Genomic DNA, 26,029 nt, shown 5'->3' with positions numbered 1-26,029 from the left:
CTCATGCGCACGGCGCGGGGGGGGGGGCTCCGCCATGTACCGGCAGGGCCGGGCCGCTGCTGCCGCCGCCGCCGCCGCCGCTCGGCTCCGTCCCGGGGCCCCGCTCCGCGCCTGGGCCCCGCCAGAGCCCGCCCCGCTCCGCGCCTGGCGCCGCCGGTACCGAGCGCGGCCGCAGGTGAGGGGGCGAACGGGGCGGGGCAGTGCGAAGCGGTGCGGAAGGGGGGGGGGAGGGCGGGGCTATGCAAATGAGATGAGCCAATGGGTATGGGTTGTGGTGCGGGCAGGGCGTGGCTATGCAGATGTGGTGAGCGAATATGAATGGGTGCTGCTGTGTGGAGGCGTGGGTATGCGAATGAGCTGAGCCAATAGGAGTGGGCTCTACTGCGTGCAGGCGTGGCTATGCAAATGAGCTCTGTCGGGGTCTGCGGTTTGTGGGCTGGGCTATGCAAATGAGCTGAGCCAATAGTGTGTTCTGCTGCGTGGAGGGCGTGGCTATGCAAATGAGCTTTGTCAACGGGAGTGGGGTTTACTGCTTGAAGGCGTGGCTATGCAGATGAGCTGAACCAATAGAAATGCGTTCTGCTGCTTGAAGGCGTGGCTATGCAAATGAGCTAATACGCATGGGTTCTGTTTGTGGGCGTGGCTATGCGAATGAGCTGAGCCAATAGGAGTAGGTTCTACTGCTCGGAGGCGTGGCTGTGCCAATGGGAATGGCCTCTGCTGCTTGGGGGCGTGGCTATGCAAATGAGCCATGCCAGTGGGAATGGGTCCTGCTGTTTGGAGGCGTGGCCATGCAAGTGAGCTGAGCCAATAGGAATGGGTCCTGCTGTTTGGGGGCGTGGCTATTCAAATGAACCGCGTTGATTGACGCGGGTTGTTTGGGGGCGTGGCTATGAAAATCGCGCGGGAGCAGCTCCTGCTGTGGGTGTGCAGCGGAGGGGCGGGGCTTGCGCCAGGGGGCGGGGCTATGGGGTGGTCGAGCGTCCCCAGCGTGCGGTGGCTTCAGCCCCCATGGGGCAGCTCCATCCCCCTATGGGGCAGATCTGTCCCTATATGAGTTAGATTCCCCTCTATGGGCAGCTCCATCCCCCTATGGGGCAGCTCCCCCTCTATGGGGCAGCTCCATCCCCCTATGGGGTAGCTCCATCCCCATGGGGCAACTCCCCCTCTATGAGGCAGCTCCGTCCCCCTGTGGGGCAGCTCCATCCCCATGGGCAGCTCCATACCCCTATGGGGCAGCTCCATCCTCCTATGAGTTAGATCCTCCTCTATGGGGCAGCTCCATCCCCATGTGGTAGTTCCATCCTCCTATGGGGCAGCTCCATCCCCCTATGGAGCAGCTGCCCCTCTATGGGGCAGCTCCATCCTCCTATGGGGCAGCTCCATCCCCATGGTGCAGCTCCATCCTCCTATGGGACAGATCCTCCTCTATGGGGCAGCTCCCCCTCTGTGGGGCAGCTCCCCCTCTATGGGGCAGCTCTGTCCCTCTATGGGCAGCTCCATCCCCCTATGGGGCAGCTCCCCCTCTATGGGGCAGCTCCATCCCCATTGCCCCACACCCGCCCGCCCCCCCCTCTCAACGGGGCACCCGCAGGACCTGGACCCCCCCCTCGGCCACGTCCCGGCGCTGCCGCCGCCGGCGCCGCGCCCCCCGCTGGCGCTGTCCCCCCCGGAGGGGCTCGGCGGCGCCATCACCACGGTGGACGGGCGGCGGGAGGACGACATCGCGGTGCGGGACGGGCCCGGCGCCGCCGTCCTGCTGCTGCTGCGGCCCCCGGCGCCGCTGCTGCGCCCCGCCGGGCCCCCCCGCCGCGCACCCCCCACCATGGAGGAGCACTTGGCCGTCATGCACCAGAAGCTGCAGGATGAGGTGATGCCAATGGGGGGCAATGGGGGGGAATGGGGTGGGGGGGTGACAAGATGGGGGGTGACAAGTCAACCCCCCCCCCCCCAAGTACAGCCCCTCCACTTGACCCCATTGCAATGACCCACACACACCCCTTGGGGGGGTCTGTGCCCTATGGGGGGTCTCTGTTCCTATGGGAGGCTCTGTTCCTATAGGGGGGTCTCTGTTCCTATGGGGTGTCTCTGTCCTATGGGGGGGTCTCTGTTCCTATAGGGGGGTCTCTGTCCCTATTGTAGGAATCTGCCCTATGGGGTGTTCCCTTGGTGGGGGGGGGTCTCTGTCCCTATGGGGACCTTATGGGGGGTTCTCTCTGTCCTATGGGGTGTCTCTATCCCTATGGGGGGGTATCTCTGTCCTATGGGTGTCTCTGTCCCTATTGTGGGAGTCTGCCCTATGGGGTGTCCCCTTGGTGGGGGGGTCTCTGTCCCTATGGGGACCTTATGGGGGGGGTCTCTGTCCCTATGGGGACCCTATGGGGAGTGTGTCTGTCCTATGGGGTATCTCTATCCCTATGGCGGGTGGTGTGCCTCTCCTATGGGGTGTCTCTATTGCTATGGGGGGGATCCCTGTCCCATGGGGGGTGTCTCTATCCCTATGGGGGGGTATCTCTGTCCCTATAGCGGGGGTGTCTCTATCCCTATGGGGGGTATCTCTATCCCTATGAAGGGGGGGTTGCTCCTTCACCCCCCCCTCACCCCCCTTTCTCCCCCCCAGCTCCCCAATTTCTTCCTCAAGATCCCCGATTACGGCCTCTACTCCCACGACGTGGAGTTCATCAACCACCTCCTCCACCTGCACACGCGGTGAGGCCCCCCCCTCACCCCCAGCACCCCCATGGGGGGGACCCCCCCCCCCTTTTGGGGTACACCCTGTGACCCCCCCCCATTTGCCGTGTCCCCGCAGGGGCCGGCCCATGTACCAGGTGGCCGTGGCGCTGTGCCGGGCGCTGGCCTGGGGCTACTTCGCCAGCCTGAGGCTGGAGGTGCTGGCGCTCACCCGGCACCCCGAGGACTGGAGCATCCGCGCCCGCTGGCGCCTCACGGGGCTGCCCCTGCACCTCTGCGTGCTGCGCTTCTACCGGCGCGACAAGAGCACCCTCCTGCGGTCAGTGGCACCCATCGGCACCCATTGATACCTATTGGCACCCATTGACAGCCATTGATAGCCATTGGCACCCATTGATAGCCATTGACACCCCTGTGTCACCCCTGCACCTCTGCGTGCTGCGCTTCTACCGGCGCGACAAGAGCACCCTCCTGCGGTCAGTGGCACCCATTGGCACCCATTGGCACCCATTGATAGCCATTGACACCTATTGATACCTATTGACACCCCATTGATAGCCATTGACACCCCTGTGTCACCCCTGCACCTCTGCGTGCTGCGCTTCTACCGGCGCGACAAGAGCACCCTCCTGCGGTCAGTGGCACCCATCGGCACCCATTGACACCCATTGACACCCATTGATAGCCACTGACACCCATTGACACCCCTGTGTCACCCCTGCACCTCTGCGTGCTGTGCTTCTACCGGCGCGACAAGGGCGCCCTCCTGCGGTCAGTGGCACCCATCGGCACCCATTGACACCCATTGATAGCCATTGGCACCCATTGACACCCATTGACACCCCTGTGTCACCCCTGCACCTCTGTGTCCTGTGCTTCTACCAGTGTGACAAGGGCGCCCTCCTGCGGTCACTGGCACCCATTGGCACCCATTGACACCCACTGACACTCATTGACACCCACTGACACCCCTGACACCCACTGACACTCATTGACACCCACTGACACCCAGTCATCCCCCTGCCACCCCATCACCCCTTTACCATCACCCCCCGTCCCTTCTCTCCCCACAGCACAAGAGGTTGGGTCCCCTCTGTCGGGGGTCTCACTGTCCTTGTCACCCCACATCCCCTTTGTCCTTGTCACCCTGCTTGTGTCCCGCCCCACATCCCCGTCCCCCCATGGGGCGTGACGCCAGCCCCATATCCCCCCATATCCCCCCAACGTCCCCCTCCCTCCATCCCCCCAGGTCCTACGACGCTTTCTCCACCTTCTTCCTCAACTCGCAGGGGCTCATCCGCTGCCACCGCGTGGACAAGGTAGGACGGGGGGGGGACCCCGGGTTAAAACCCCCCCATATTTCGCCCCATATCCCCCCCCATGCCCCCTAACTGTGTCCCCACAGCTGATGCCCGCCCCGACGCCGCTGACCGAGGACAAGAAGCTGCTGGTGGCCGCGGCGGTGGCCGCGCTCTCCGCGCAGGTGACACACACCGTGGCCCCCCTGCACTTCGCCGTGAAGCCCTCGGCCACCCCGGGGGACCCCTGAGGGTCCCCCCCATTGTCCCCAACACCCCCAGCCCCCCAATGTTATCCCCTTAACTTAATGTACAGAATAAACACTATGGATGGAGCCGTGGCCCGCAACGGGACCTCCCCTGTCTCTGTATTGGGGGGGTCCCCCCCCTTGGTGTCCCCCCATGTCCCCAAGGGGCTCATCCCAGCTCTTCCCGGCTCTTCCCGACCTTCTTGGGCATCTTGCGGGCGCTGCCGTCCTCCAGCTCCTTGGCTTGGTAGTAATGGGGGGCCACCTCCAGCAGCCACGCGCTGTCGATCTCGATCACCTTGGGGACAACGGGGACATCAAGGGGTCACTTGGTGGCTCTGGGGACCATCACAGCACCCCAAAACCAAGGGGGACAAAGGGGGGGGGGGGGGGGTCCGTGTCATGGGGCACGACGGCGCCGGGTTCTGGGCCCATCGCACTTGGGTCCCAGGGGGATGTGGTCACCCCGGTCCCCGCGGAGGGTCCGTGTCACCACCCCGTCACCCTCCTTCCACCCCATTCCCGCTGGGGACAGGGGTGGCCGCGTCCCCACATCGCCGTGTCCCAGCCCTGGGAGCACGGCGCTGCGCCACGGCCCTACGGGGGGGACATGGCCAAGGTGGGGACATCCCCGTGGCCATGGTGGTGTCCCTGTCCCGGTGTCCCCTCGCCCATGGCCCCATGGCCAGCTCCCCATGCCCATGGTGGTGTCCCCATCCCCATGCCACCATCCCCAGCCATGGCCCCATGCCCATGGTGGTGTCCCTGTCCCAATGTCCCCTTGCCCATGGTGGTGTCCCCATGCCCATGGTGGCATCCCCACGTCCCCAAGCCCATGGTGGTGTCCCTGTCCCAATGTCCCCATGTCCCCATGCCCATGGTGGTGTCCCCATCCCCATGGTGGTGTCCCTATCCCAATGTCCCCATGCCCATGCTGGTGTCCCTATCCCAATGTCCCCTTGCCCATATCCCCATGCCCATGGTGGTGCTCCCATGCCCATGGTGGTCTCCCCATGCCCATGGTGATGTCCTCATCCCCATGGTGGTGTCCCCATCCCCACTGGCGTCCCCACGTCCCCATTGGTGTCCCCATCCCCATTGGTGTCCCCATCCCCACTGGTGTCCCCGTCCCCATTGGTGTCCCCATCCCCACTGGTGTCCCCATCCCCACTGGTGTCCCCATCCCCATTGGTGTCCCCATCCCCACTGGTGTCCCCACAACCCCACTGGTGTCCCCGTCCCCATTGGTGTCCCCATCCCCACTGGTGTCCCCATCCCCATTGCTGTCCCCATCCCCATTGGCATCCCCATGCCAATGGTGGCGTCCCCATGCCAATGGTGGTGTCCCCATGCCCATGGTGGTCTCCCTATCCCAATGTCCCCATCCCCGCTGGTGTCCCCATTGGTGTCCCCATCCCCACCGGTGTCCCCACGTCCCCACCTGGCGCATGAACTCCTTGGTGGTGCAGACGAGCTCGTGGTAGAGCACCCAGCGCGGCTGCTCCTCGAAGAGGGCGCTGTTGGGGTGGATGAACACCGAGTGCTGGTGCTTCACCGTGCGGTACCCGCCGCGCGTCAGCCGCGCCGTGTGGTAGAAGAACCCGGCCGTGATGGCCTGGGGGGGGACACGGCATCAGCGGGGGGGCGCAGCGGGAAACGGGGGTGCCCGGGGGGAAACGGGGGTGGCCGGGGGGAATGGGGGTGTCAAGGGGGGAATGGGGTGTCAAGGGGGGAATGGGGTGTCAAGGGGGGAATGGGGGTCCCAAGGGAGAAATGGGGGTCCTGAGGGGGAAATGGGGGTGTCAAGGGGGAAATGGGGGTCTCGAGGGGGAAAGGGGGGTCCTGAGGGGGAAATAGGGGTGTCAAGGAGGGAAATGGGGGTCTCTAGGTGGAACTTGGGGGTCCCAAGGGGGAAATGAGTGGTGACAAGGGGGAAATGGGGGTCTCAAGGGGGAAATGGGGGTCTCAAGGGTGAAAGGAGGGTCCTAAGAGGGAAATGGGAGTCTCAAGGGGGAAATGAGCGTGTCAAGGAGGGAAATGGGGGTCCCTGGGTGGAACCTGGGGGTCCCAAGGGGGAAATGGGGGTCCCAAGTGGGAAATGAGGGTCCTAAGAGGGAAATGGGCATCCCTAGGTGGAACTTGGGGGTCCCAAGGGGGAACTTGGGGTCTCAAGGGCGAAATGAGGGTCTCAAGGGAGAAAGGAGGGTCCTAAGAGGGAAATGAGGATCTCAAGGGGGAAAGAGGTGTCCCAAGAAGGGAAATGGGGGTCTCAAGGGGGAACTGAGGGTCTCAAGGGAGAAAGGAGGGTCCTAAGAGGGAAATGAGGGTCCCAAGAGGGAAATGGGGGTCCCTAGTGGGAAATGGGGGTCCCTGGGTGGAACTTGGGGTTCCCAAGGAGGGAATGGGGGTCCCCGGGCGGGCCCCGCGTGCCCGCGGGGCAGGACCTTGCGCACGGGGCCGCAGTCGGCGCCGCAGGAGGCGGGGCTGATCTCCACGCGCTCCATGAGCCCCTCGAGCTGCTCCCGCACGTCCCGCGCCCGGCGCAGGGAGCGCGCCTGCACGAAGTGCTCGTAGCACCACTGCAGGGAGTGCCCGCTCGACACCCACTGCCGCGGCACGGCGGCACGGGGGGACACGGGGACATGGGGGGACACGGGGACAATGGGGACAATGGGGACATAGGGGGGACATGGGGACATGGGGGGACATGGAGACAATGGGGGGACATGGGGACATAGGGGGACATGGGGAGACATGGAGACAATGGGGGGACACGGAGACAATGGGGACATGGGGACATAGGGGGACATGGGGACAATGGGGACATGGGGAGACATGGGGACAATGGGGGGGACATGGGGACAATGGGGACAATGGGGACATAGGGGGACATGGGGAAAATGGGGACAATGGGGACATAGGGGGACATGGGGACACAGGGACATGGGGGGACACGGGGACATGGGGGGACATGGGGACAATGGGGACAATGGGGACATAGGGGGGACATCAGGACACAGGGACATTGGGGGACATGGGGACAATGGGGACATGGGGGGACATAGGGGGACATGGGGACACAGGGACAATGGGGACATGGGGGTGACATGGGGACAATGGGGACACAGGGACAATGGGGACATGGGGACATAGGGGGGACATCGGGACACAGGGACATGGGGGGACATGGGGGGACATGGGGACAATGGGGACATGGGGGGACATAGGGGGACATGGGGACACAGGGACAATGGGGACATGGGGGTGACATGGGGAAGGAGACACAGGGAGAAGAAGGACACGGTCAGTGCAGCCGGTACCCCCAGCCTGGCCCCAGCCTCCCTCTGTTCCCCCCCCCCCACATCCACACCCCACACCCCATATCCCACACCCCGCACCCCACACCCCACACCCCATATCCCATATCCCACGCCCCACGCCCCACATCCTCGCCCCACACCTGGTTGTAGACGTTGAGCAGCACGAGGTGGTCGCCGCCGGGCACGTGGAAGCCGCGCCGGGCGCTGTCGGCGTGGAGCACCTTGTCCTTGGGCCGGTAGAACACGGCGTTGTTGACCGAGAGCATGGCCGCCACCGTCAGCACCTCCTCCGTGCACCCGTACCTGCCGTGGGGCGACACGGGGGGCACCGTGGGGCCACCGACCCACGGCCGCCACCGTCAGCACCTCCTCTGGGCACCCATAAATGCCATGGGGGGGACATGGGGGGCACCATGGCGGGGGATATGGGGCACCATGGGGCCACCGACCCATGGCCGCCACCGGGAGCACCTCCTCTGGGCACCCATAAATGCCACTGGGGCGATATGGGGGGCACCATGGGGGGGATATGGGGCACTATGGGGACACTGACCCATGGCCACCAGTGTCAGCACCTCCTCCGTGCACCCATACCTGCCATGGGCACCCAAGGGACACCCAAGGGGCACCCAAGGGACACCAAAGGACACCCAAGGGCACCCAAGGGCACCCATGGAGCACCCAAGGGGCACCCAGGGACACCCAAGGGGCACCCAAAGGGCACCCAAGGGACACTCACTGCTCCGAGGCCAGGATCATCTTGGCCAACATGGGCTCCACGGGCAGCTCCGCCATGCGCCGGCCCAGCTGGGGACAGCCCAGTCACCCCCAGTGCTCCCAGTGACCCCCAGTGACCCCCCCAGTGACCCCCCAGTGCTCCCAGTGACCCCCCCCAGTGACCCCCCAGTGCTCCCAGTCACCACCAGTGACCCCCCAGTGACCCCCAGTGACCCCCCCAGTGCTCCCAGTGACCCCCCCAGTGACCCCCCAGTGACCCCCAGTGACCCCCCCAGTGCTCCCAGTGACCCCCCCAGTGACCCCCCAGTGACCCCCAGTAACCCCCAGTGCTCCCAGTGACCCCCCCAGTGACCCCCAGTGACCCCCCAGTGCTCCCAGTGACCCCCAGTGACCCCCCCAGTGCTCCCAGTGACCCCCCCAGTGACCCCCCAGTGCTCCCAGTGACCCCCAGTGACCCCCCAGTGCTCCCAGTGACCCCCAGTCACCCCCAGTGACCCCCAGTGACCCCCCAGTGACCCCCAGTGACCCGTGCTCCCAGTCCCCCCCAGTGCTCCCAGTGCCCCCAAGTCCTCCCAGCAACCACCAGTAACCCCCCCCAGCGCTCCCAGTAACCCCCCAGTGACCCCCCCCAGTGCTCCCAGTCCCCCCCAGTCCCCCAGTCCCCCTAGCACCCAGCACCCAGCACCCAGCACCCATACCCAGCACCCAGCACGCACCGTGGTGAGCTCGCCCATGTGGTTGAGGGCGCCCAGCACCCAGCACCCAGCGCCCAGCACCCAGTACCCACCGTGGTGAGCTCGCCCCTGTGGTTGAGGGCGCCCAGCACCCAGCACCCAGCGCCCAGCACCCAGCACCCACCGTGGTGAGCTCGCCCATGTGGTTGAGGGCGCCCAGCACCCAGCGCCCAGCGCCCAGCACCCAGCACCCACCGTGGTGAGCTCGCCCCTGTGGTTGAGGGCGCCCAGCACCCAGCACCCAGCACCCAGCACCCAGCACCCAGCACCCACCGTGGTGAGCTCGCCCATGTGGTTGAGGGCGCCCAGCGCGTAGAGCTGCTCCAGCGCCAGCACCAGCGTCTCGTGGGGCGGCGGGTCCAGGAAGTCGAAGTGGATCAGGTCGTTGATGCCTGCGCAGGGGGCGTCACCCAGAGCCCCCCCCGGCCCCCCAGCGGCCTCCACAGCGCCCCCGGGGGGGCCCAGCGCGCCCCAAAGTGTCCCAGTGCAACCCAGGGGGGGCCCAGCGCGCCCCAAGCTGCCTCCTGAGGTGCTCTGATGGCCCCCCAGGTGCCCAAAGACCCCCTAAGATCCCTCCTGAGATGCTCTGACACCCATTAGGACATCCCAGTGCTCCCTAAGTCATGCTCTGATGGTCCCCAAGGTGCCCCAATGCCCCCCAAGATGCCTCCTGAGATGCTCTGATGCCCCCCAAGGTGCCCAAACACCCCCCAAGTTGCCCCCTGAGATGCTTTAATGCCCCCCAAGGTGCCCTCAATGCCCTCTAAGATGTTCCAGTGCCCCCCAAGATCCCTCCTGAGATGCTCTGATGCCCTCCAACATGTTCCAATGCCCTCTAAGACATCCCAATGCCCCCAAGATGCCTCCTGAGATGCTCTGATGCCCCCCAACATGTTCCCATGCTTTCTAAGTCATCCCAATGCCCCCCAAGATGCCCCCTGAGATGCTCCGATGGCCCCCAAGTTACCCCAACACCCCCCAAGATGCCCCCTGAGATGCTTTAATGCCCCCCAAGTTACCCCAACACCCCCCGAGATGCCCCCCGATGCTCCGACGCCCCCCAAGTTACCCCAACACCCCCCAAGATGCCCCCTGAGATGCTCCGATGCCCCTCAAGGTACCCCAACACCCCCCGAGATGCCCCTGAGATGCTTTAATGCCCCCCAAGGTGCCCTCAATGCCCTCTAAGACATCCCAATGCCCTCCAAGATGCCCCCTGAGATGCTCCGACGCCCCCCAAGGTACCCAAACACCCCCCAAGATGCCTCCTGAGATGCTCCCATGACCCTCAAAGTACCCAAACACCCCCCAAGCTGCCCCCCGATGCTCCGACGCCCCCCAAGTTACCCCAACACCCCCCAAGATGCCCCGAGACGCTCCGACGCCCCCCAGTGCACCCCAGGCGCCACGGCCCAGGCTCACGCACCGAGGCTCTTGAGCAGCAGCACGAGGGAGCCCAGGTCGGCGCGCTGGATCTCGGGCACCGGCGTCTCCTCCAGCTCGTGCTGGAAGGCCCAGGCCGTGTAGAGCCGGAAGCACTTGCCCGGGGCCACGCGGCCCGCCCGGCCCGCCCGCTGGTTGGCTGAGGCCTGGGGGCGCGGCACACCGGGCATGGGTGCGGGGCGGGGGTGGGGGGGGGTGGGATATGGGATATGGGATATGGGATATGGGGTGTGGGGTGTGGGATATGGGGTGTGGGGAATGGGATATGGGGTATAGAATATGGGATATGGGGTGGGGGATATGGGATATGAGGTATGGGGTATAGGGTATGGGGTATGGGGTATGGGGTGTGGGGTGCAGCGTGTGGGGTGTCAGGTGGGGGGTGTGGGATATGAGGTGTGGGGTGTGGGATATGGGGTGCAGGGTGTGGGATAGGGGATATGGGGTGTGGGGTGTGGGATGTGGGGTATGGGGAGTGGGATGTGGGGATAGGGAGTGTGGGGTGTGGGATAGGGGGTGTGGGATAGGGGGTGTGGGGTGTGGGGGGTGGGGAGTGTGGGGTGGGGGGTGTGGGATATGGCGTGTGGGGAATGGGATATGGGGTATAGAATATGGGATATGGGGTGTGGAGATATGGGATATTGGGTATGGGGTACAGGGTATAGCGTATGGGGTGTGGGGTGCGGGGTGTGGGGTGCGGGGTGTGGGATGTGGGATATGGGATGTGAGGTGTGGGGTGTGGGACATGGGGTATGGGGTGTGGGGTGGGGGGTGGGGGGTGTGGGATGTGGGATGTGGGGTGTGGGGTGCGGGATGTGGGGTGTGGGATGTGGGGTATGGGGATAGGGGGTGCAGGGTGTGGGATATGGGGTATGGGGTGTGGGGTGTGGGATGGGGGGTGTGGGATGTGGGGTGGGGGGTGCGGGGTGTGGGATAGGGGGTGGGGATATGGGGTGCGGGGTGTGGGGTGGGGGGTATGGGGTGGGGGGCGTGGGGTGTGGGATAGGGGGTGTGGGGTGTGGGATATGGGATATGGGGTGTGGGGTGTGGGGTGTGGGATAGGGGGTGCGGGGCGTGAGATGTGGGGTGTGGGATATGGGGTACACGGTATGGCATATGGGGTATGGGATACAGGATATGGGGTATAGAGATATGGGATATAGGGTATGGGGTGTGGGATATGGAATATGGAGCATGGGGATATGGGATGTGGGGACATGGGGGACAGGAGGGTGCTGGAGGATGTTGGAGGATGTGGGACACGGGGAGACATGGAGGGACAAGGGGACATGGGGGGCAAGAGACACAAGGATGTGGGGATGGGCACAGGAGGGGTATGGGGACACGGAGACCCAACGACAGGGGGACAACAGGGATGTGGGGACATGGGGGTCCCAGTGACATGGGGACACAGGGACCAAGGGGTGCGAAGGCACCAGGCTCCAGCTCCCCACACAGACCCTGGGGACACCCAGCTATGGGTGGCACGGGGTGACATGGGGGGTGACGGGGGTGGCAGGGCCCCACGCACCCGGGAGCAGGGGGTGACCACGAGGGACTCCATGCCGGTGCGGGCGCTGTAGCTCTTCTGCTTGCAGAAGCCGGGGTCCAGCACGTAGACGATGCCGTCGATGGTCACCGACGTCTCCGCGATGTTGGTGGCCACCACCACCTATGGGGGGGGGACGGACATGAAGGCTCCTCCCACTGAGACCCCCCCTTAGACCCCCATTAACCCCTTCCCCATAGACTCCACCCCCTTTAACTCCACCCTATTAAGCCCCTCCCCTTTACCCCCATTAAGACCCTCCCCTTTAGCTCCACTAAGAACCTCTCCTTTAGCTCCACCCCATTAAGCCCCTCCCCTTTACCCTTCCCCATTAAGCCCCTCCCCTTTAGCTCCACTCCATTAAGCCCCTCCCCTTTAGCTCCACCCCATTAAGCCCTTCACCTTTACCCCCTCCCCATTACCCCATTAAGCCCCTCCCCTTTAGCCCTCTCCATTAAGCCCCTCCCCTTTACCCCATTAAGCTCCTCCCCTTAGAGCCCGCCCCTTTAAGCCCCTCCCCTTTACCCCATTAAGCCCCTCCCCTTTATCCTCTCCATTAAGCCCCTCCCCTTTAGCTCCACCCATTAAGCCCCACCCCTTTAGCCCATTAAGCCCCTCCCCTTCACCGCCTCCCCATTAAGCCCCTCCCCTTTACCCCGCCCCATTAAGCCCCTCCCCTTAGAGCCCGCCCCATTAAGCCCCTCCCCTTTACCCGATTAAGCCCCTCCCCTTTTCCCCTCCCCATTAAGCCCCTCCCCTTTACCCCCTCCACATTAAGCCCCTCCACTTTACCCGATTAAGCCCCTCCCCTTTACCCCATTAAGCCCCTCCCCTTTAAGCCCCTCCCCTTTAAGCCCCTCCCCTTAGACCCCACCTTCCCCCCCCATAGGCTCCTCCTTTTGGCCCCGCCCTTCTCCCTAAGCCCCGCCCCTCTCCCTAAGCCCCGCCCCTCTCTTAAAGGGGCCAGCACCTTGCGGGCGCCGGGAGGGGTGGGCTGGAAGATGCGCGCCTGCATGTCCGAGGGCAGGTTGGCGTAAATGGGCAGCACCAGCAGCTCGGGCAGGCGCGAGCCCAGGCGCCGGCACCGCTCCTGCAGCAGCTCCACGCACGCCTCGATCTCCTCCTGCGGGCACACGGGGGGACACGGAGCACCCAGCGGGGACACCCAGCGGGGACACCCGTGGGGACACCCGTGGGACACCCGTGGGACACGCACCTGGCCGGTGAGGAAGACGAGGATGTCCCCCGGGGGCTGGGTGACGTGGATCTGCAGCACCGACACCACGCACGCCTCCAGGTAATCGGCCTCGGGCGCCTGCCGAGGGGCCGTGGGGGGACAGCGGCGTCACTGAGTGTCCCCCCCATGTCCCTGCCCCTCTGCTGGCCACTGTCCTCCGTTTCCCCCCCGTGCCATGAGGGCCTCCAATAGCACCCAGTGGGCCCGGACTGCCCCATGGTCCCTTGTCCTCCCATGTCCCCATGTGCCCATGTCCCATATCCCACATCCCGATGTCCCCGTATCCCCCAGCACCCTCCTGTCCCTCAGTGTCTCCCTGTCTCCAGCATCCTCCTGTCTCCCATGTCCCATATCCCCACGTCCCATATCCCCTTATCCCCACATCCCCATATCCCCATGTCCCATATCCCTATGTCCCCATATCCCCATGTCCCATATCCCCATATCCCCATGTACCATGTCCCATATCCCCACATCCCATATCCCTATATCCCCATGTCCCTATGTCCCATATCCCCATAGCCTCATGTCCCATATCCCCATGTCCCATATCCCCTTATCCCCACATCCCATATCCCCATATCCCCACATCCCATATCCCCATGTCCCATCCCTACATCCCATATCCCCATGTCCCATATCCCTATGTCCCCATATCCCCATGTCCCATATCCCCACATCCCGTATCCCATATCCCCATGTCCCCATATCCCCATGTCCCATATCCCCATATCCCCACGTCCCATATCCCCACATCCCCACATCCCCACATCCCATATCCCCACATCCCACATCCCCACACCCCATGTCCCATATCCCCCCCCGCCCCCACCTTGGTGTAGTAGATGTCGACGGGGAAGCGGCGCCCGGGGATGCGGAAGACGGGCGCGTTGTCGAAGAAGGCGGCGAAGCGGCGCGTGTCCAGCGTGGCCGAGGCCACCAGCACCTTCAGCTGCGGCCGGAAGCGCGCGATGTCCTTCAGCAGCCCGAACAGCACGTCCGTGTGCAGCGTGCGCTCGTGAGCCTCGTCCACCATCAGCACGCTGCGGGCGGCACGGCGGGCACACGCGGGGACAGGGGGACACGTGTGGGGGACGTGCGGGAGGACATGGGGACATGTGGGACATGCACATGGAACACACACAAGGACATGGGGACATGTGGGACATGCATGGGGCACACACAAGGACATGGGGACACGTGTGGGACACACACAAGGACATGGGGACATGTGTGGGACATACACAAGGACATGGAGACACATGTGGGACATATGTGAGGACATGGGGACACGGCAGGGACACCCGTGGGACACACACGAGGACATGGGGACATGCATGGAACACACATAAGGACATGGAGACACACATGGGACAGATGTTGAGAACATGTGGACACGTAGGGGACATGTGCGGGACACACACAAGGACATGGGGACATGTATGGGACACGCATGGGGCACACACAAGGACATGGGGCACATGTGGGACAGACATGAGGACATAGGGACGTGTGTGGGACACACACAAGGACATGGGGACGCAAGTGGGACACACACAAGGACAGGGGGACATGGGGGACACACGTGGGACACACACGAGGACATGGGGACATGGGGGACATGCATGGAACACACACAAGGACATGGGGACACAAGTGGGACAGACATGAGGACATGGGGACACAAGTGGGACACACACAAGGACATGGGGTCACGAGTGGGACAGACATGAGGACATGGGGACACAAGTGGGACACACACAAGGATATGGAGACACACGTGGAACAGATGTTGAAGACATGGGGACATGTGGGGGTAAGATATGAGGACATGGGGACACGTGTGGGACAGACATAAGGACATGGGGACACATGTGGGACAGATATGAGGACATGGGGACATGTGTGGGACACACATGGGGCACACACAAGGACATGGAGACACACATGGGACACACACATGGGACACACACAAGGACATGGGGACACGTGGGGGACACACACAAGAACATGGGGCACGCATGGGACAGACATGAGGACATGGGGATGTGTGTGGGACATGCAGGAGGACATGGGGACACACATGGGACATGCAGGGGACAGACAGAGGGACATGTGGGGGGACCCATGGGAGGACACGGGGCCATGCATGGGACAGACACAGGGACATGGGGACACGTGTGAGACAGACATGAGGACATGGGGACACGCGTGGGACACACACGAGGACACGAGGACAAGCATAGGGACATGGGGACACACATGGGGGACACACAAGGCCACGGGGACAGGGATGGTGACACCAAAGCCACACCAGTAAGACCAAGCCCAAGCACAGCGCTGGGCACCCCCCATGTCCCAGCGTGTCCCCCCCATGCCCCAAAGTGTCTCCACCATGTCCCCATCCATCCATCCATCCATCCCCAGTGTCCCCCCAACACCAACCTCCCCCCATCACCATCCCCATGTCCCCACCATCCCCATGTCCCCACCATGCCCATGTCCCCACATCTCCGCTGTGCCCCCCATGTCCCCCCCCATGTCCCCACCATCCCCATGTCCCCACGTCTCTGCTGTGCCCCCCATGTCCCCCATGTCCCCACCAGCCCCATGTCCCCACCATCCCCATGTCCCCACATCTCCGCTGTGCCCCCCATGTCCCCCCCCATGTCCCCACCATCCCCATGTCCCCACGTCTCTGCTGTGCCCCCCGTGTCCCCCCCCGTGTCCCCAGGGCCACCTGTAGGAGGCGAGGTCGGGCTCGGTGAGGAATTCCCGCAGGAGCATCCCGTCCGTCATGTACTTGAGCACGGTGCGCTCCGACGTGCAGTCCTCGAAGCGGATGCTGTACCCGACCTGGGGACACGGGACACGGTGGCCGCACCGTGCTGTCACCTCCTGGGGGCCCCCCAAAGCCTGCCCCATGGCCCCTGGGGACCCCAGGCTGGGGACGTGTCCCAAGGAGGGACAAGGGGGACGTGGACCCAGGCTCCTCTGTGGTCGCCAACAGGGGAATGTGACTCCAGGGATGATGCCATGGCCCCAGGGATGCTTGGATGAAGCCACATCCCCATGTCCCACATCCTCATGTCCCTATATCCCCATATCCCCATGTCCCCATGTCCCCATATCCTATATCCCCATGTCCCCATATCCCTACGTCCCTATAACCCCATGTCTCCATATGTCCATGTCCCCATATCCCCATGTCCAACACCTCCATATCCCCATATCCCATATCCCCATGTCCCCATATCCCCATATCCCATATCCCCAATCCCCACATCCCATATCCCCATATCCCCATGTGTCATATCCCCATATCCCCATATCCCATATCCCCATGTTCCCATATCTCCATGCCCCATATCCCCATATCCCCACGTCCAATATCCCCATGTCCCCATATCCCATTTCCCCATAACCCCATATCCCATATCCCCGTATCCCCATGTCCAATATCCCTATGTCCCCATATCCCGTATCCCCACGTCCAATATCCCCATGTCCCCACATCCCATATCCCCATATCCCCATATCCCCATAACCTCATATCCCATATCCCCATAACCCCATATCCCCATATCCCCATAACCCCATATCCCCACATCTCATATCCCCCTATCCCATATCCCGTTATCCCACACCCCCATCCCCGCCGCTCTCACCTCATTGCCCAGCTTGGTGCCCATCTCCACGGCCACCCGCGCCGCCACGCTCATGGCCGCCACGCGCCGCGGCTGCGTGATGCCGATCTTCAGCCCCTGCCGCGTGTAGCCCTGGCCGAGGAGTGGGGGGGGGGGGACCGACCCGGTGAGGGGGGGTCCCCCAAACCTGCACCCCCCCCCCCATCGCCCCCCATCACCCCCCCATCGCCCCCCCATCGCCCCCCCATCGCCCCGCACCTCCTCATGCAGGTACTGCGGGATCTGGGTGGTCTTCCCGGAGCCCGTCTCGCCCTCGATGACCAGGACCTGGTGCTGGGCGATGGCGGCCACCAGCTCGTCGCGGTAGGGGAAGATGGGGAGGCTGCGGCGCTGCTCCTGCACCGACTGGCGCCGCCGCTCGGCCTCGGACACGGCCGGAGCTGCCTCCTGCCGGGGGGGACGGGGGCACCCAGTCACCCCAACGGCCTCCTACGGGCACCCACGGTGTCCCCAGGGCACCCCGATGGCCTCCTAGGGGTGCCACAGGGGCACCGCGTCACCCCGTCACCCTCTATGGGCACCCACCGTGTTCCCAGGGCATTCTTTACCTCCCCAAATCCATTCTTCATCCCCCCAAATCCATTCTTTCCCCCCCCATCCACTTTTTACCCCCCAAATCCATTTTTCCGCCCCAAATCAAATCTTTCCCCCCCCAAACCCACTCTTTCCCCCCAAACCCATTCTTTCCCCCTCCAAATCCACTTTTCACCCCCAAAACCCAGTCTTTCCCCCCCAAATCCATTTCCCCCCCCAAATCCACTCTTTCCTCCCCACATCCACTCTTTCCAAACCCACTCTTTCCTCCTCAAATCCACTCTTTCCACCCCCAAACCCATTCTTTACCCCCCAAACCCATTCTTTCCCTCCTCAAATCCACTTGTTACCCCTGCAAATCCATTCCTTACGCCCCCAAACCCACTCTTTCCCCCCCACATCCATTCTTTCCCCCTCCAAATCCACTTTTTACCCCCCCAAATCCATTTTTCCACCCCCAAATCCACTCTTTCCCCCCCCAAACCCATTCTTCCCCCCCAAACCCATTCTTTACCCCCTCAAACCCATTCTTTCCCCCCCAAATCCACTCTTTCCCCCCTAAATCCACTTTTTACCCCCCCAAATCCATTCTTTACCCCCTCAAACCCATTCTTCCCCCCCCAAACCCATTCTTTCCCCCCCCAAACCCATTCTTTCCTTCCCCAAACCCATTCTTTATTCCCTCAAACCCATTCTTTACCCCCTCAAACCCATTCTTCCCCCCCCAAACCCATTCTTTCCCCCCCAAACCCATTCTTCCCCCCCAAACCCATTCTTTACCCCCTCAAACCCACTCTTCCCCCCCAAATCCACTCTTTCCCCCCCCAAACCCATTCTTTCCCCCCCCAAATCCACTCTTTCCCCCCCCAAATCCATTCATTACCCCCCCAAACCCATTCCCCCCCCCAAACTCCATTCCTTACCCCCCCCAAATCCACTCCTTATCCCCCCAAACCCATTCTTTCCCCCCCAAACCCACTCTTTCCCCCCCAACCCACTCCCTACCCCCCAAACCCACCCCCCCTTGCCCCCGCACCGTGCCGGGCCGGGCGCCCTGCAGCTGGGCGGCGCTGACGAACTGCACCATCTGGGCGTCCTCCAGCAGCACGTCGTAGCGGGGCTGGGGCCGGCGGCGCGCGGCGTCGCGCGCCCCGAAGCGCAGCGCGGCCGCCTCCATGCGCTCCTCCTCCCAGCGCCGCTGCTCGTCCCGCGGCGCCAGCCGCTCCTCCGGGCCCCCTTCCGCCTCCTCCGCCTGCAGCACCTGCCGGGCAGCGGCAAGCAGGGCTTGGGGGGCTGCAAGGGGGGCCCAGGGACTGGGGGGATAAGGGATGGATTGGGGGGATAAGGGATGGATTTGGGGAGGATAAGGAATGGATTTGGGGGGCTGCAAGGGCGGCCCGAGGGACTGGGGGGATAAGGGATGGATATGGGGGGCTGGAAGGGGTCCTATAAGTGATGGGGGGGATGAAGAATGGATTTGGGGGGATAATGAATGGATCTGGGGGGCTGGAAGTGGGGCCCGAGGGTGATGGGAGGGATTTGGGGGAATAAGGAATGGATTTGGGGGGCTGGAAGAGGGGACTGAGGGTGATGGGAGGGAGTTGGGGGAGGTTGGAGGAGGATTTGGGGGGCTGAAATGGGTTCTGAGGGTGATGGGAGGGATAAAGAATGGATTTGGGGAGGATAATGAATGGATCTGGGGGGCTGAAAGGGGGCCTGGGGGTGATGGGAGGGATAAAGAATGGATTTAGGGGGGATAATGAATGGATTTGGGGGGCTGGAAGGGGTCCTATAAGTGATGGGGGGAATGAAGAATGGATTTGGGGGGATAATGAATGGATTTGGGGGGAGAATGAATGGATTTGGGGGGAGAATGAATGGATTTGGGGGGAGAATGAATGGATTTGGGGGGCTGGAAGGGGTGCTATAAGTGATGGGAGGGATAAAGAATGGATTTAGGGGGGATAAAGAATGGATTTGGGGGGATAAAGAATGGATTTGGGGGGCTGGAAGGGGGGCTCGAGGGCGATGGGAGGGATTTGGGGGGATAATGAATGGATTTGGGGGGCGGGAAGTGGGCCTGGGGGTGATGGGGGGGATAAAGAATGGATTTGGGGGGGATAATGAATGGATTTGGGGGGATAATGAATGGATTTGGGGGGCTGGAGGGGGGCCCAAGGGTGATGGGAGGGAGTTGGGGGAGGTTGGAGGAGGATTTGGGGGGCTGAAGGGGGTCCTGAGGGTGATGGGGGGGATAAAGAATGGATTTGGGGGGATAATGAATGGATTTGGTGGCTGGAGGGGGGCCCAAAGGTGATGGGAAGGATCCTAGAGCAAGAGAGGAAGGAACTGGGGTACTGAAGGGGGTCCTGGAAGTGATGGGAGGGATCCTGAAGGGAAACAGGAAGGATTTGGGGTGCTTGAGGGAGTCTTGAAGCTGATAGAAGGGATCTTAGAGCAAGAGAAGAAGGATTCAGGGTGCTGGGAAGTGCTGGGAGGGATCCTGAAGGGAAACAGGAAGGATTCGGGGTGCTTGAGGGAATCTTGGAGGTGATAGAAAGGATCTTAGAGGAAAAGAGGAAGGATTCAGGGTGCTGGGAAGTGCTGGGAGGGATCCTGAAGGGAAACAGGAAGGATTCGGGGTGCTTGAGGGAATCTTGGAGGTGATAGAAAGGATCTTAGAGGAAAAGAGGAAGGATTTGGGGTACTGGGAAACGATGGGAAGGATCCTGAAAGGAAACAGGAAGGATTTGGGGCTCTGAAGGGAGTCTTGGAAGTGATGTGAGGGGTCCTGAAGGGAAACAGGAAGGATTCGGGGTACTGGGAAGTGCTGGGAGGGATCCAGGAGGAAGAGAGGAAGGATTTGGGGTGCTGGGAAGTGATAGGAAGGATCCTGAAGGGAAACAGGAAGGATTTTCGGTGCTGGGAAGTGCTGGGAGGGATCCTGAAAGGAAACAGGAAGGATTTGGGGTGCTTGAGAGAATCTTGAAGGTGATAGAAGGGATCTTAGAGCAAAAGAGAAAGGATTTGGGGCGCTGGGAAGTGATAGGAGGGATCCTGAAGGGAAACAGGAAGAATCTGGGGCTCTGAAGGGAGTCTTGGAAGTGATGTGAGAGGTCCTGAAGGGAAACAGGAAGGATTTGGGGTGCTTGAGGGAGTCTTGAAGGTGACAGAAGGGATACAGGAAGAAGAGAAGAAGGATTCGGGGTACTGAGAAGTGATGGGAGGGATCCTGAAGGGAAACAGGAAGGATTTGGGGTGCTTGAGGGAGTCTTGAAGCTGATAAAAGGGACCTTAGAGGAAGAGAGGAAGGATTTGGGGTACTGGGAACTGATGTGAGGGGTCCTGGTGGGACAGAGGAAGGATTTGGGGGCACTGGGAAGTGATGGGAAGGATCCTGCAGGGAAACAGGAAGGATTTGGGGTGCTGGGAGGGATCCTGAAGGCACAGAGAAAGGATTTGGGGTACTTGGAAGTGATGGGAAGGATCTGCAAGGGAAACAGGAAGGATTTGGGGTGCTTGAGAGAGCTTTGAAGGGCGACAGAAAGGATCCAGAAGGAAGAGAGGAAAGGATTTTGGGGTGCTGGGAGGGATCCTGAAGGGACAGAGGAAGGATTCGGGTACTGGGAAGTTGATGGGAAGGATCCTGCAGGGAAACAGGAAGGATTTGGGGTGCTTGCGGGAGTCCTGCAGGCGACAGAAGGGACGCGGGAGGGGGCGCGGGGGGCGCCGGGCCGCACCTGGCCGCGCCGCTCCTCCGGGGATGCGGTACCGGCGGCTCTTCTCCAGGCGCTCCCGCTCTCCCGCCTGCTTGTACTCGCGGGCCAGGTCCCGCAGGCGGCGCTTGTAGTGGAAGCCGCCGGCGCTCGGGGCCCGACAGCGCCTCCTCCCCGAAGAGGCTGCTCCTCGTCCGCAGATCTCGGCCTCCAGCTCCTCCAGCTTATCCCGCTCCCGCTTCGCCAGGTATTCCCGGCGGGATTTCTTCCGCAGCCTCCGGCACCTGCGTTGGGAAGGGGAGGAGAAGGCTCGGGATGCACCGGGATGGGGATGCAGCGCCGTCACCCCCCCTTCGGGAGCGGGATCAATCGGGGCTCACCAGTGTTTTCTGATCTTCTTCGGCTACTTTGAGGCGTTTTTGGGCTTACTTCATAGGCCTGAGGGAGGGGAAAAGGGGGGAGATGAGGGAAAGGGGGTCCCAAACACCCCACCATCTCCCTGCCAAGGATGCCTCCAATTCCAACCAGGAAGCACCAAATGCTCCCCCCAGCGATTGTCTCTGTTCCCCCGCAGGGATCCCGCAGGGGCAGCCAAAGGGGCAATGAGGGAGCAATGGAGGCGTTCCCACCATCATTCCCGCCTGTGAAGCGCCCAGATCCCATGCCACAGACACCAGTGTCCTGTTTTAAACCCCCCCTAAATCCCAGCCGAGGAACCCAAATCTGACCCATGGACACCCTAATCTCAGCCCGAGGAACCCAAAATCTGACCCCATGCGACACCCTAAATCCAGCCGAGGAACCCAAATCTGATCCCATAATGGAACACCCCTAAATCCAGCCAGAGGAGACCCAAATCGCTGCACCCGGATGGACACCCCTAAATTCGCAGATCGAAGGAAACCCAAATCTGACCCATGGACACCCCTAAATCCAGACCGAGGAACCCCAAATCTGACCCATGACACCCTAAATCCAGCCGAGGAACCCAAATCTAACCCATGGACACCCCTAAATCCAGCCGAGGAATCCAAATCTGACCCATGGACACCCCTAAATCCAGCCGAGGAATCCAAATCTAACCCATGGACACCCTAAATCCAGCCGAGGAACCCAAATCTGACCCATGGACACCCCTAAATCCAGCCGAGGAATCCAAATCTGACCCATGGACACCCTAAATCCAGCCGAGGAACCCAATTCCCACCCAGAGGACCCTCAATTCCCACTCGGGGACCCCCAATTCCCATCCAGGGACCCCACAATTCCCACTCGGGATCCCCCAGTTCCCACCCAGGAGCCCCAATTCCCACCCAGAGGACCCCCAATTCCCACCCAGAAGCCCCAATTCCCACCCAGGACCCCCCAATTCCCACTCGGGACCCCCCAATTCCCACTCGGGACCCCCCAGTTCCCATCCAGGACCCCCCCCATTCCCACTCGGGACCCCCCAGTTCCCACCCAGGAGCCCCAATTCCCACCCAGGAGCCCCAATTCCCATCCAGGACCCCACAATTCCCACCCGGGACCCCCCAGTTCCCATCCAGGACCCCCCAATTCCCACTCGTGACCCCCAATTCCCACCCAGGACCCCAATTCCCATCCAGGACCCCCCAATTCCCACTCAGACCCCCCAATTCCCACCCAGGAGCCCCAATTCCCATCCAGGACCCCCCAATTCCCACCCAGGACCCCCCAATTCCCACCCAGGAGCCCCAATTCCCACCCAGGACCCCCCAATTCCCACCCAGGAGCCCCAATTCCCACCCAGGACCCCCAATTCCCACTCGGGACTCCCCAATTCCCACCCAGGAGCCCCAATTCCCACCCAGGACCCCCCAATTCCCACTCGGGACCCCCAGTTCCCACCCAGGAGCCCCCAATTCCCATCCAGGACCCCCCCATTCCCACCCGTGCCCTCACCTTGGCATCCGGGCGGGTGAGGACGGTGCGGGAGCGATCCCGGCGCCGCAGGCGCTCGGCGAAGGCATCTCGTTCCTCCAGATCCCGGAGCCGTTCCCGCTCCGACGCTTCCCATTCCGCTTCCGGCTCCTCCTCGGGGGGGGTCCGGAGCCCTGGGGGAGGGGGGGGACACCCCAAAACCCCAGAGGTGAATCGCAAAGGGGGGCCCAAATGGGTTGGGTGAAGATGTGAACCCCCAAATCCCACAGGACACTCAGCATCCAAAGGGATCCCAAAAGGTCCATGGGGAGACGTTGGACCCAATAGCAGGGGGGACGGAGCACACCCCGAGACCCCATAACTAGGGGGAACCCCATAGAAGGGGGACCCCAAATAGAAGGGGTCCTAGAAGGTGACCCCCAGGAGGTAGAGGAACCCTGAGCCCCATAATTAAGGGGGACTCCAATAGAAGGGGGGACCCCCAGGGGGCTAGAGAACACCTTAAGACCCCCATGATTAGGGGGGGAACCCCAATAGCAGGGGAACCCCAGTGGTAGGGGGGACCTCAATAGAAGGGGGAGACCCTAATAGAAGGGGGGACACCCTGAGCCCCCCAATAATTAGGGGGAACCCCAAAAATAGGGGAACCCCTATAGAATGGGGGACACCCTGAGCCCCCCATAATTAGGGGGGAACCCCAATAATAGAGGAACCCAAATAGAAACCATAATTAGGGGGAACCCAACAGGGGAACCCTGAGCCCGCTATAGCTAGGGAGGAACCCAACAGTAGGCGGGATCCCAATAGAAGGGGGCCACTCTGAGCCCCCCATAATTAGGGGGAACCCAAGAGAAACATAATTAGGCGGGAACCCCAATAGAGGAACCCTGAGCCTCCCATAATTAGGGGGGAACCCCAAAACTAGGGGAACCCCAATGGAAGGGGGGACACCCTGAGCCCCCCATTATTAGGGGGGACCCCAACAGTAGGGGAACCCCAATAGAAACCCATAATTACGGGGGACCCCAATAACAAGACTGATCCCAACAACCAATGAAGTTGGTGACCCCAACGAGCAGCCCCCCAAGACTCCCCTCTTGGGGACCCCAAGACCTGTGGGGACCCCCCGAACCTGGGGGGGGTACTCACGGAGGGGGGGTCCTTGGCGAGGGGCTGGAGGCTTCGGGGGACTCGGAGCGTCGCCGCCGGAGGTGGCGGCGCTGGCGGGAAGCGCCGGGGGCGGAGCCATGGGGAGGGGCGGGGCTAGGGGCAGGCCCCGCCCCTTCGTCGTCGCTCTCCACCAATCGGTAGCCTTGGCTGCGGCGCTGCAGCTCCAGCGCTGCCCGCTCGGCCGCTCGGCCCGGGGGCTCCGGACGCGCCTCCCGCGGCACCTGGGGGCGGGGCCAGGATCAGGACACGCCCCCTCCGCGCCTGGCCACGCCCCCAGGGCGCCAATAGCCTTTATTGGTTGCTATAGCCTCCACAAGCCACGCCCCCAGGACCCCAATCGCCTTTTATGGCCACTATAATCCCCACAAGCCACGCCCCCAGGACCCCAATGGCCTTTTATGGCCAATATAGTGTCCATAAGCCACGCCCCCAGGACTCCAATATTCTTTAATGGCTCCTACAGCCTCCACAAGCCACGCCCCCTCCTTCTGGCCACTCCCCAGGACTCCAGGAGCCTTTTATGGCTACTATGGCCCCCATAAGCCACGCCCCCAGGACGCCAATACCCTTTTATGGCTGCTATAGCCTCCACAAGCCATGCCCCCAGGGCGCCAATAGCCTTTTATGGCTACTATGGCCCTCATAAGCCAAGCCCCCAGGACTCCAATAGCCTTTAATGGCTCCTATAGCTGCCACAAGCCACGCCCCCTCCACCTGGCCACGCCCCCAGGATGCCAATTGCCTTTTATGGCTACTGTGGCCTCCATACACCACGCCCCCTCTGCACCTGCCCATGCCCCCATGTCTCCAGTAGCCTTTTATGGCCGCTATAGCCTCCACAAGCCATGCCCCCAGGACCCCAATAGCCTTTTATGGCCACTATAGCCTCCATAAGCCACGCCCCCAGGGCCCCAATACGCTTTTATGGCTACTATGGCCTCCATAAGCCACGCCCCGTCCTTCTGGCCACGCCCCCAGGGGTCCAATAGACTTTATTGGCTACTACAGCCTCCACAAGCCACGCCCCCATGACCCCAATCGCCTTTTATGGCTACTATAGCCTCCACAAGCCACGCCCCCTCCACCAGGCCATGCGCCCAGGGCTCCAGTAGCCTTTATTGGCTCTTATAGCCTCCACAAGCCACGCCCCCCCAGGCCACGCCCCAGGACGCCAATACCCCTTTATGGCTGCTATAGCCTCCACAAGCCACTCCCCCAGGACCCCAATAGCCTTTTACAGCTACTACGGCCTCCACAAGCACGCCCCTCCGCCAGGCCACGCCCCACCCCACATCCTCCTCCCATTCGTTCTCCTAGCCTAGAAGCCCCTCCCTTTCCCCAAGCCGCTCCCCATCCTCACCCCTTCCCGCAAGCCACGCCCCCTTCCCCACTAACCACGCCCCCTTCCACAAAGCCACGCCCTCACCATCCCATTCACAACCCACGCCCCCTCCCCACAAGCCCCGCCCCCTTCCCCCCTTCGGCCCCGCCCACCTTGTCCCACAGCTCCCGCGCGAAGGCCTGCACCCGCGGCTCGTCCACCCGCAGCGCCTCCGTGTCCCGCAGCCGCTCCAGCAGCTCCTCCGCGCTGCGGCTCCTCCTCGCCAGCGCCACCAGGAAGGCGGGGACGTGGCGGCCGCTGAGCCCCAGCAGCTCCTGCAGCTCGCCGGACACCCACCGCTCCAGCGCCGCCGCCGCCATGGCCGCCCTCACCGCGCTTGGCCCCACCGCGCCGCCGTAGG

The 26,029-nt window shown here is 62.7% G+C and overlaps 2 protein-coding genes across 4 annotated transcripts; one reads left to right on the top strand and one right to left on the bottom strand.

Annotated features, from left to right (window-relative positions):
- The first annotated feature begins 23 nt into the window (after positions 1-23).
- Positions 24-4,338, top strand: CUNH6orf136 (chromosome unknown C6orf136 homolog). 3 transcript variants are annotated; one of them, XM_030510801.1, is made up of 5 exons: positions 24-1,870; positions 2,621-2,709; positions 2,810-3,010; positions 3,941-4,010; positions 4,097-4,338. In XM_030510801.1, exons 1-5 carry the CDS (start codon positions 1,271-1,273, stop codon positions 4,238-4,240), a joined length of 1,104 nt encoding a protein of 367 aa, XP_030366661.1. In that variant the 5' UTR covers positions 24-1,270; the 3' UTR covers positions 4,241-4,338. The 3 variants fall into 3 exon arrangements, with proteins under 3 accessions (XP_030366661.1, XP_030366659.1, XP_030366660.1); XM_030510799.1 differs by having other exon boundaries at positions 37-1,870; positions 3,981-4,010; XM_030510800.1 differs by lacking the exon at positions 2,810-3,010 and having other exon boundaries at positions 37-1,870.
- On the bottom strand, positions 4,319-26,029 carry DHX16 (DEAH-box helicase 16). Its single transcript, XM_030510795.1, has 20 exons — positions 25,782-26,029; positions 24,267-24,508; positions 23,139-23,290; positions 21,596-21,653; positions 21,240-21,499; positions 18,536-18,760; positions 17,164-17,352; positions 16,927-17,037; positions 15,999-16,114; positions 14,091-14,301; positions 13,238-13,336; positions 12,992-13,144; positions 12,004-12,144; positions 10,456-10,618; positions 9,303-9,421; positions 8,297-8,364; positions 7,698-7,860; positions 6,682-6,843; positions 5,679-5,852; positions 4,319-4,535 (listed from the first exon to the last, which is right to left on the bottom strand). Exons 2-20 carry the CDS (start codon positions 24,364-24,366, stop codon positions 4,407-4,409), a joined length of 2,793 nt encoding a protein of 930 aa, XP_030366655.1. The 5' UTR covers positions 24,367-24,508; positions 25,782-26,029; the 3' UTR covers positions 4,319-4,406.

Source organism: Strigops habroptila, unplaced genomic scaffold (genome assembly GCF_004027225.2).
Source record: "Strigops habroptila isolate Jane unplaced genomic scaffold, bStrHab1.2.pri NC_044299.1_ctg1, whole genome shotgun sequence".
Classification (NCBI taxonomy): Eukaryota; Metazoa; Chordata; class Aves; order Psittaciformes; family Psittacidae; genus Strigops; species Strigops habroptila.
This window is presented reverse-complemented; position numbering and strand designations above follow the sequence as displayed.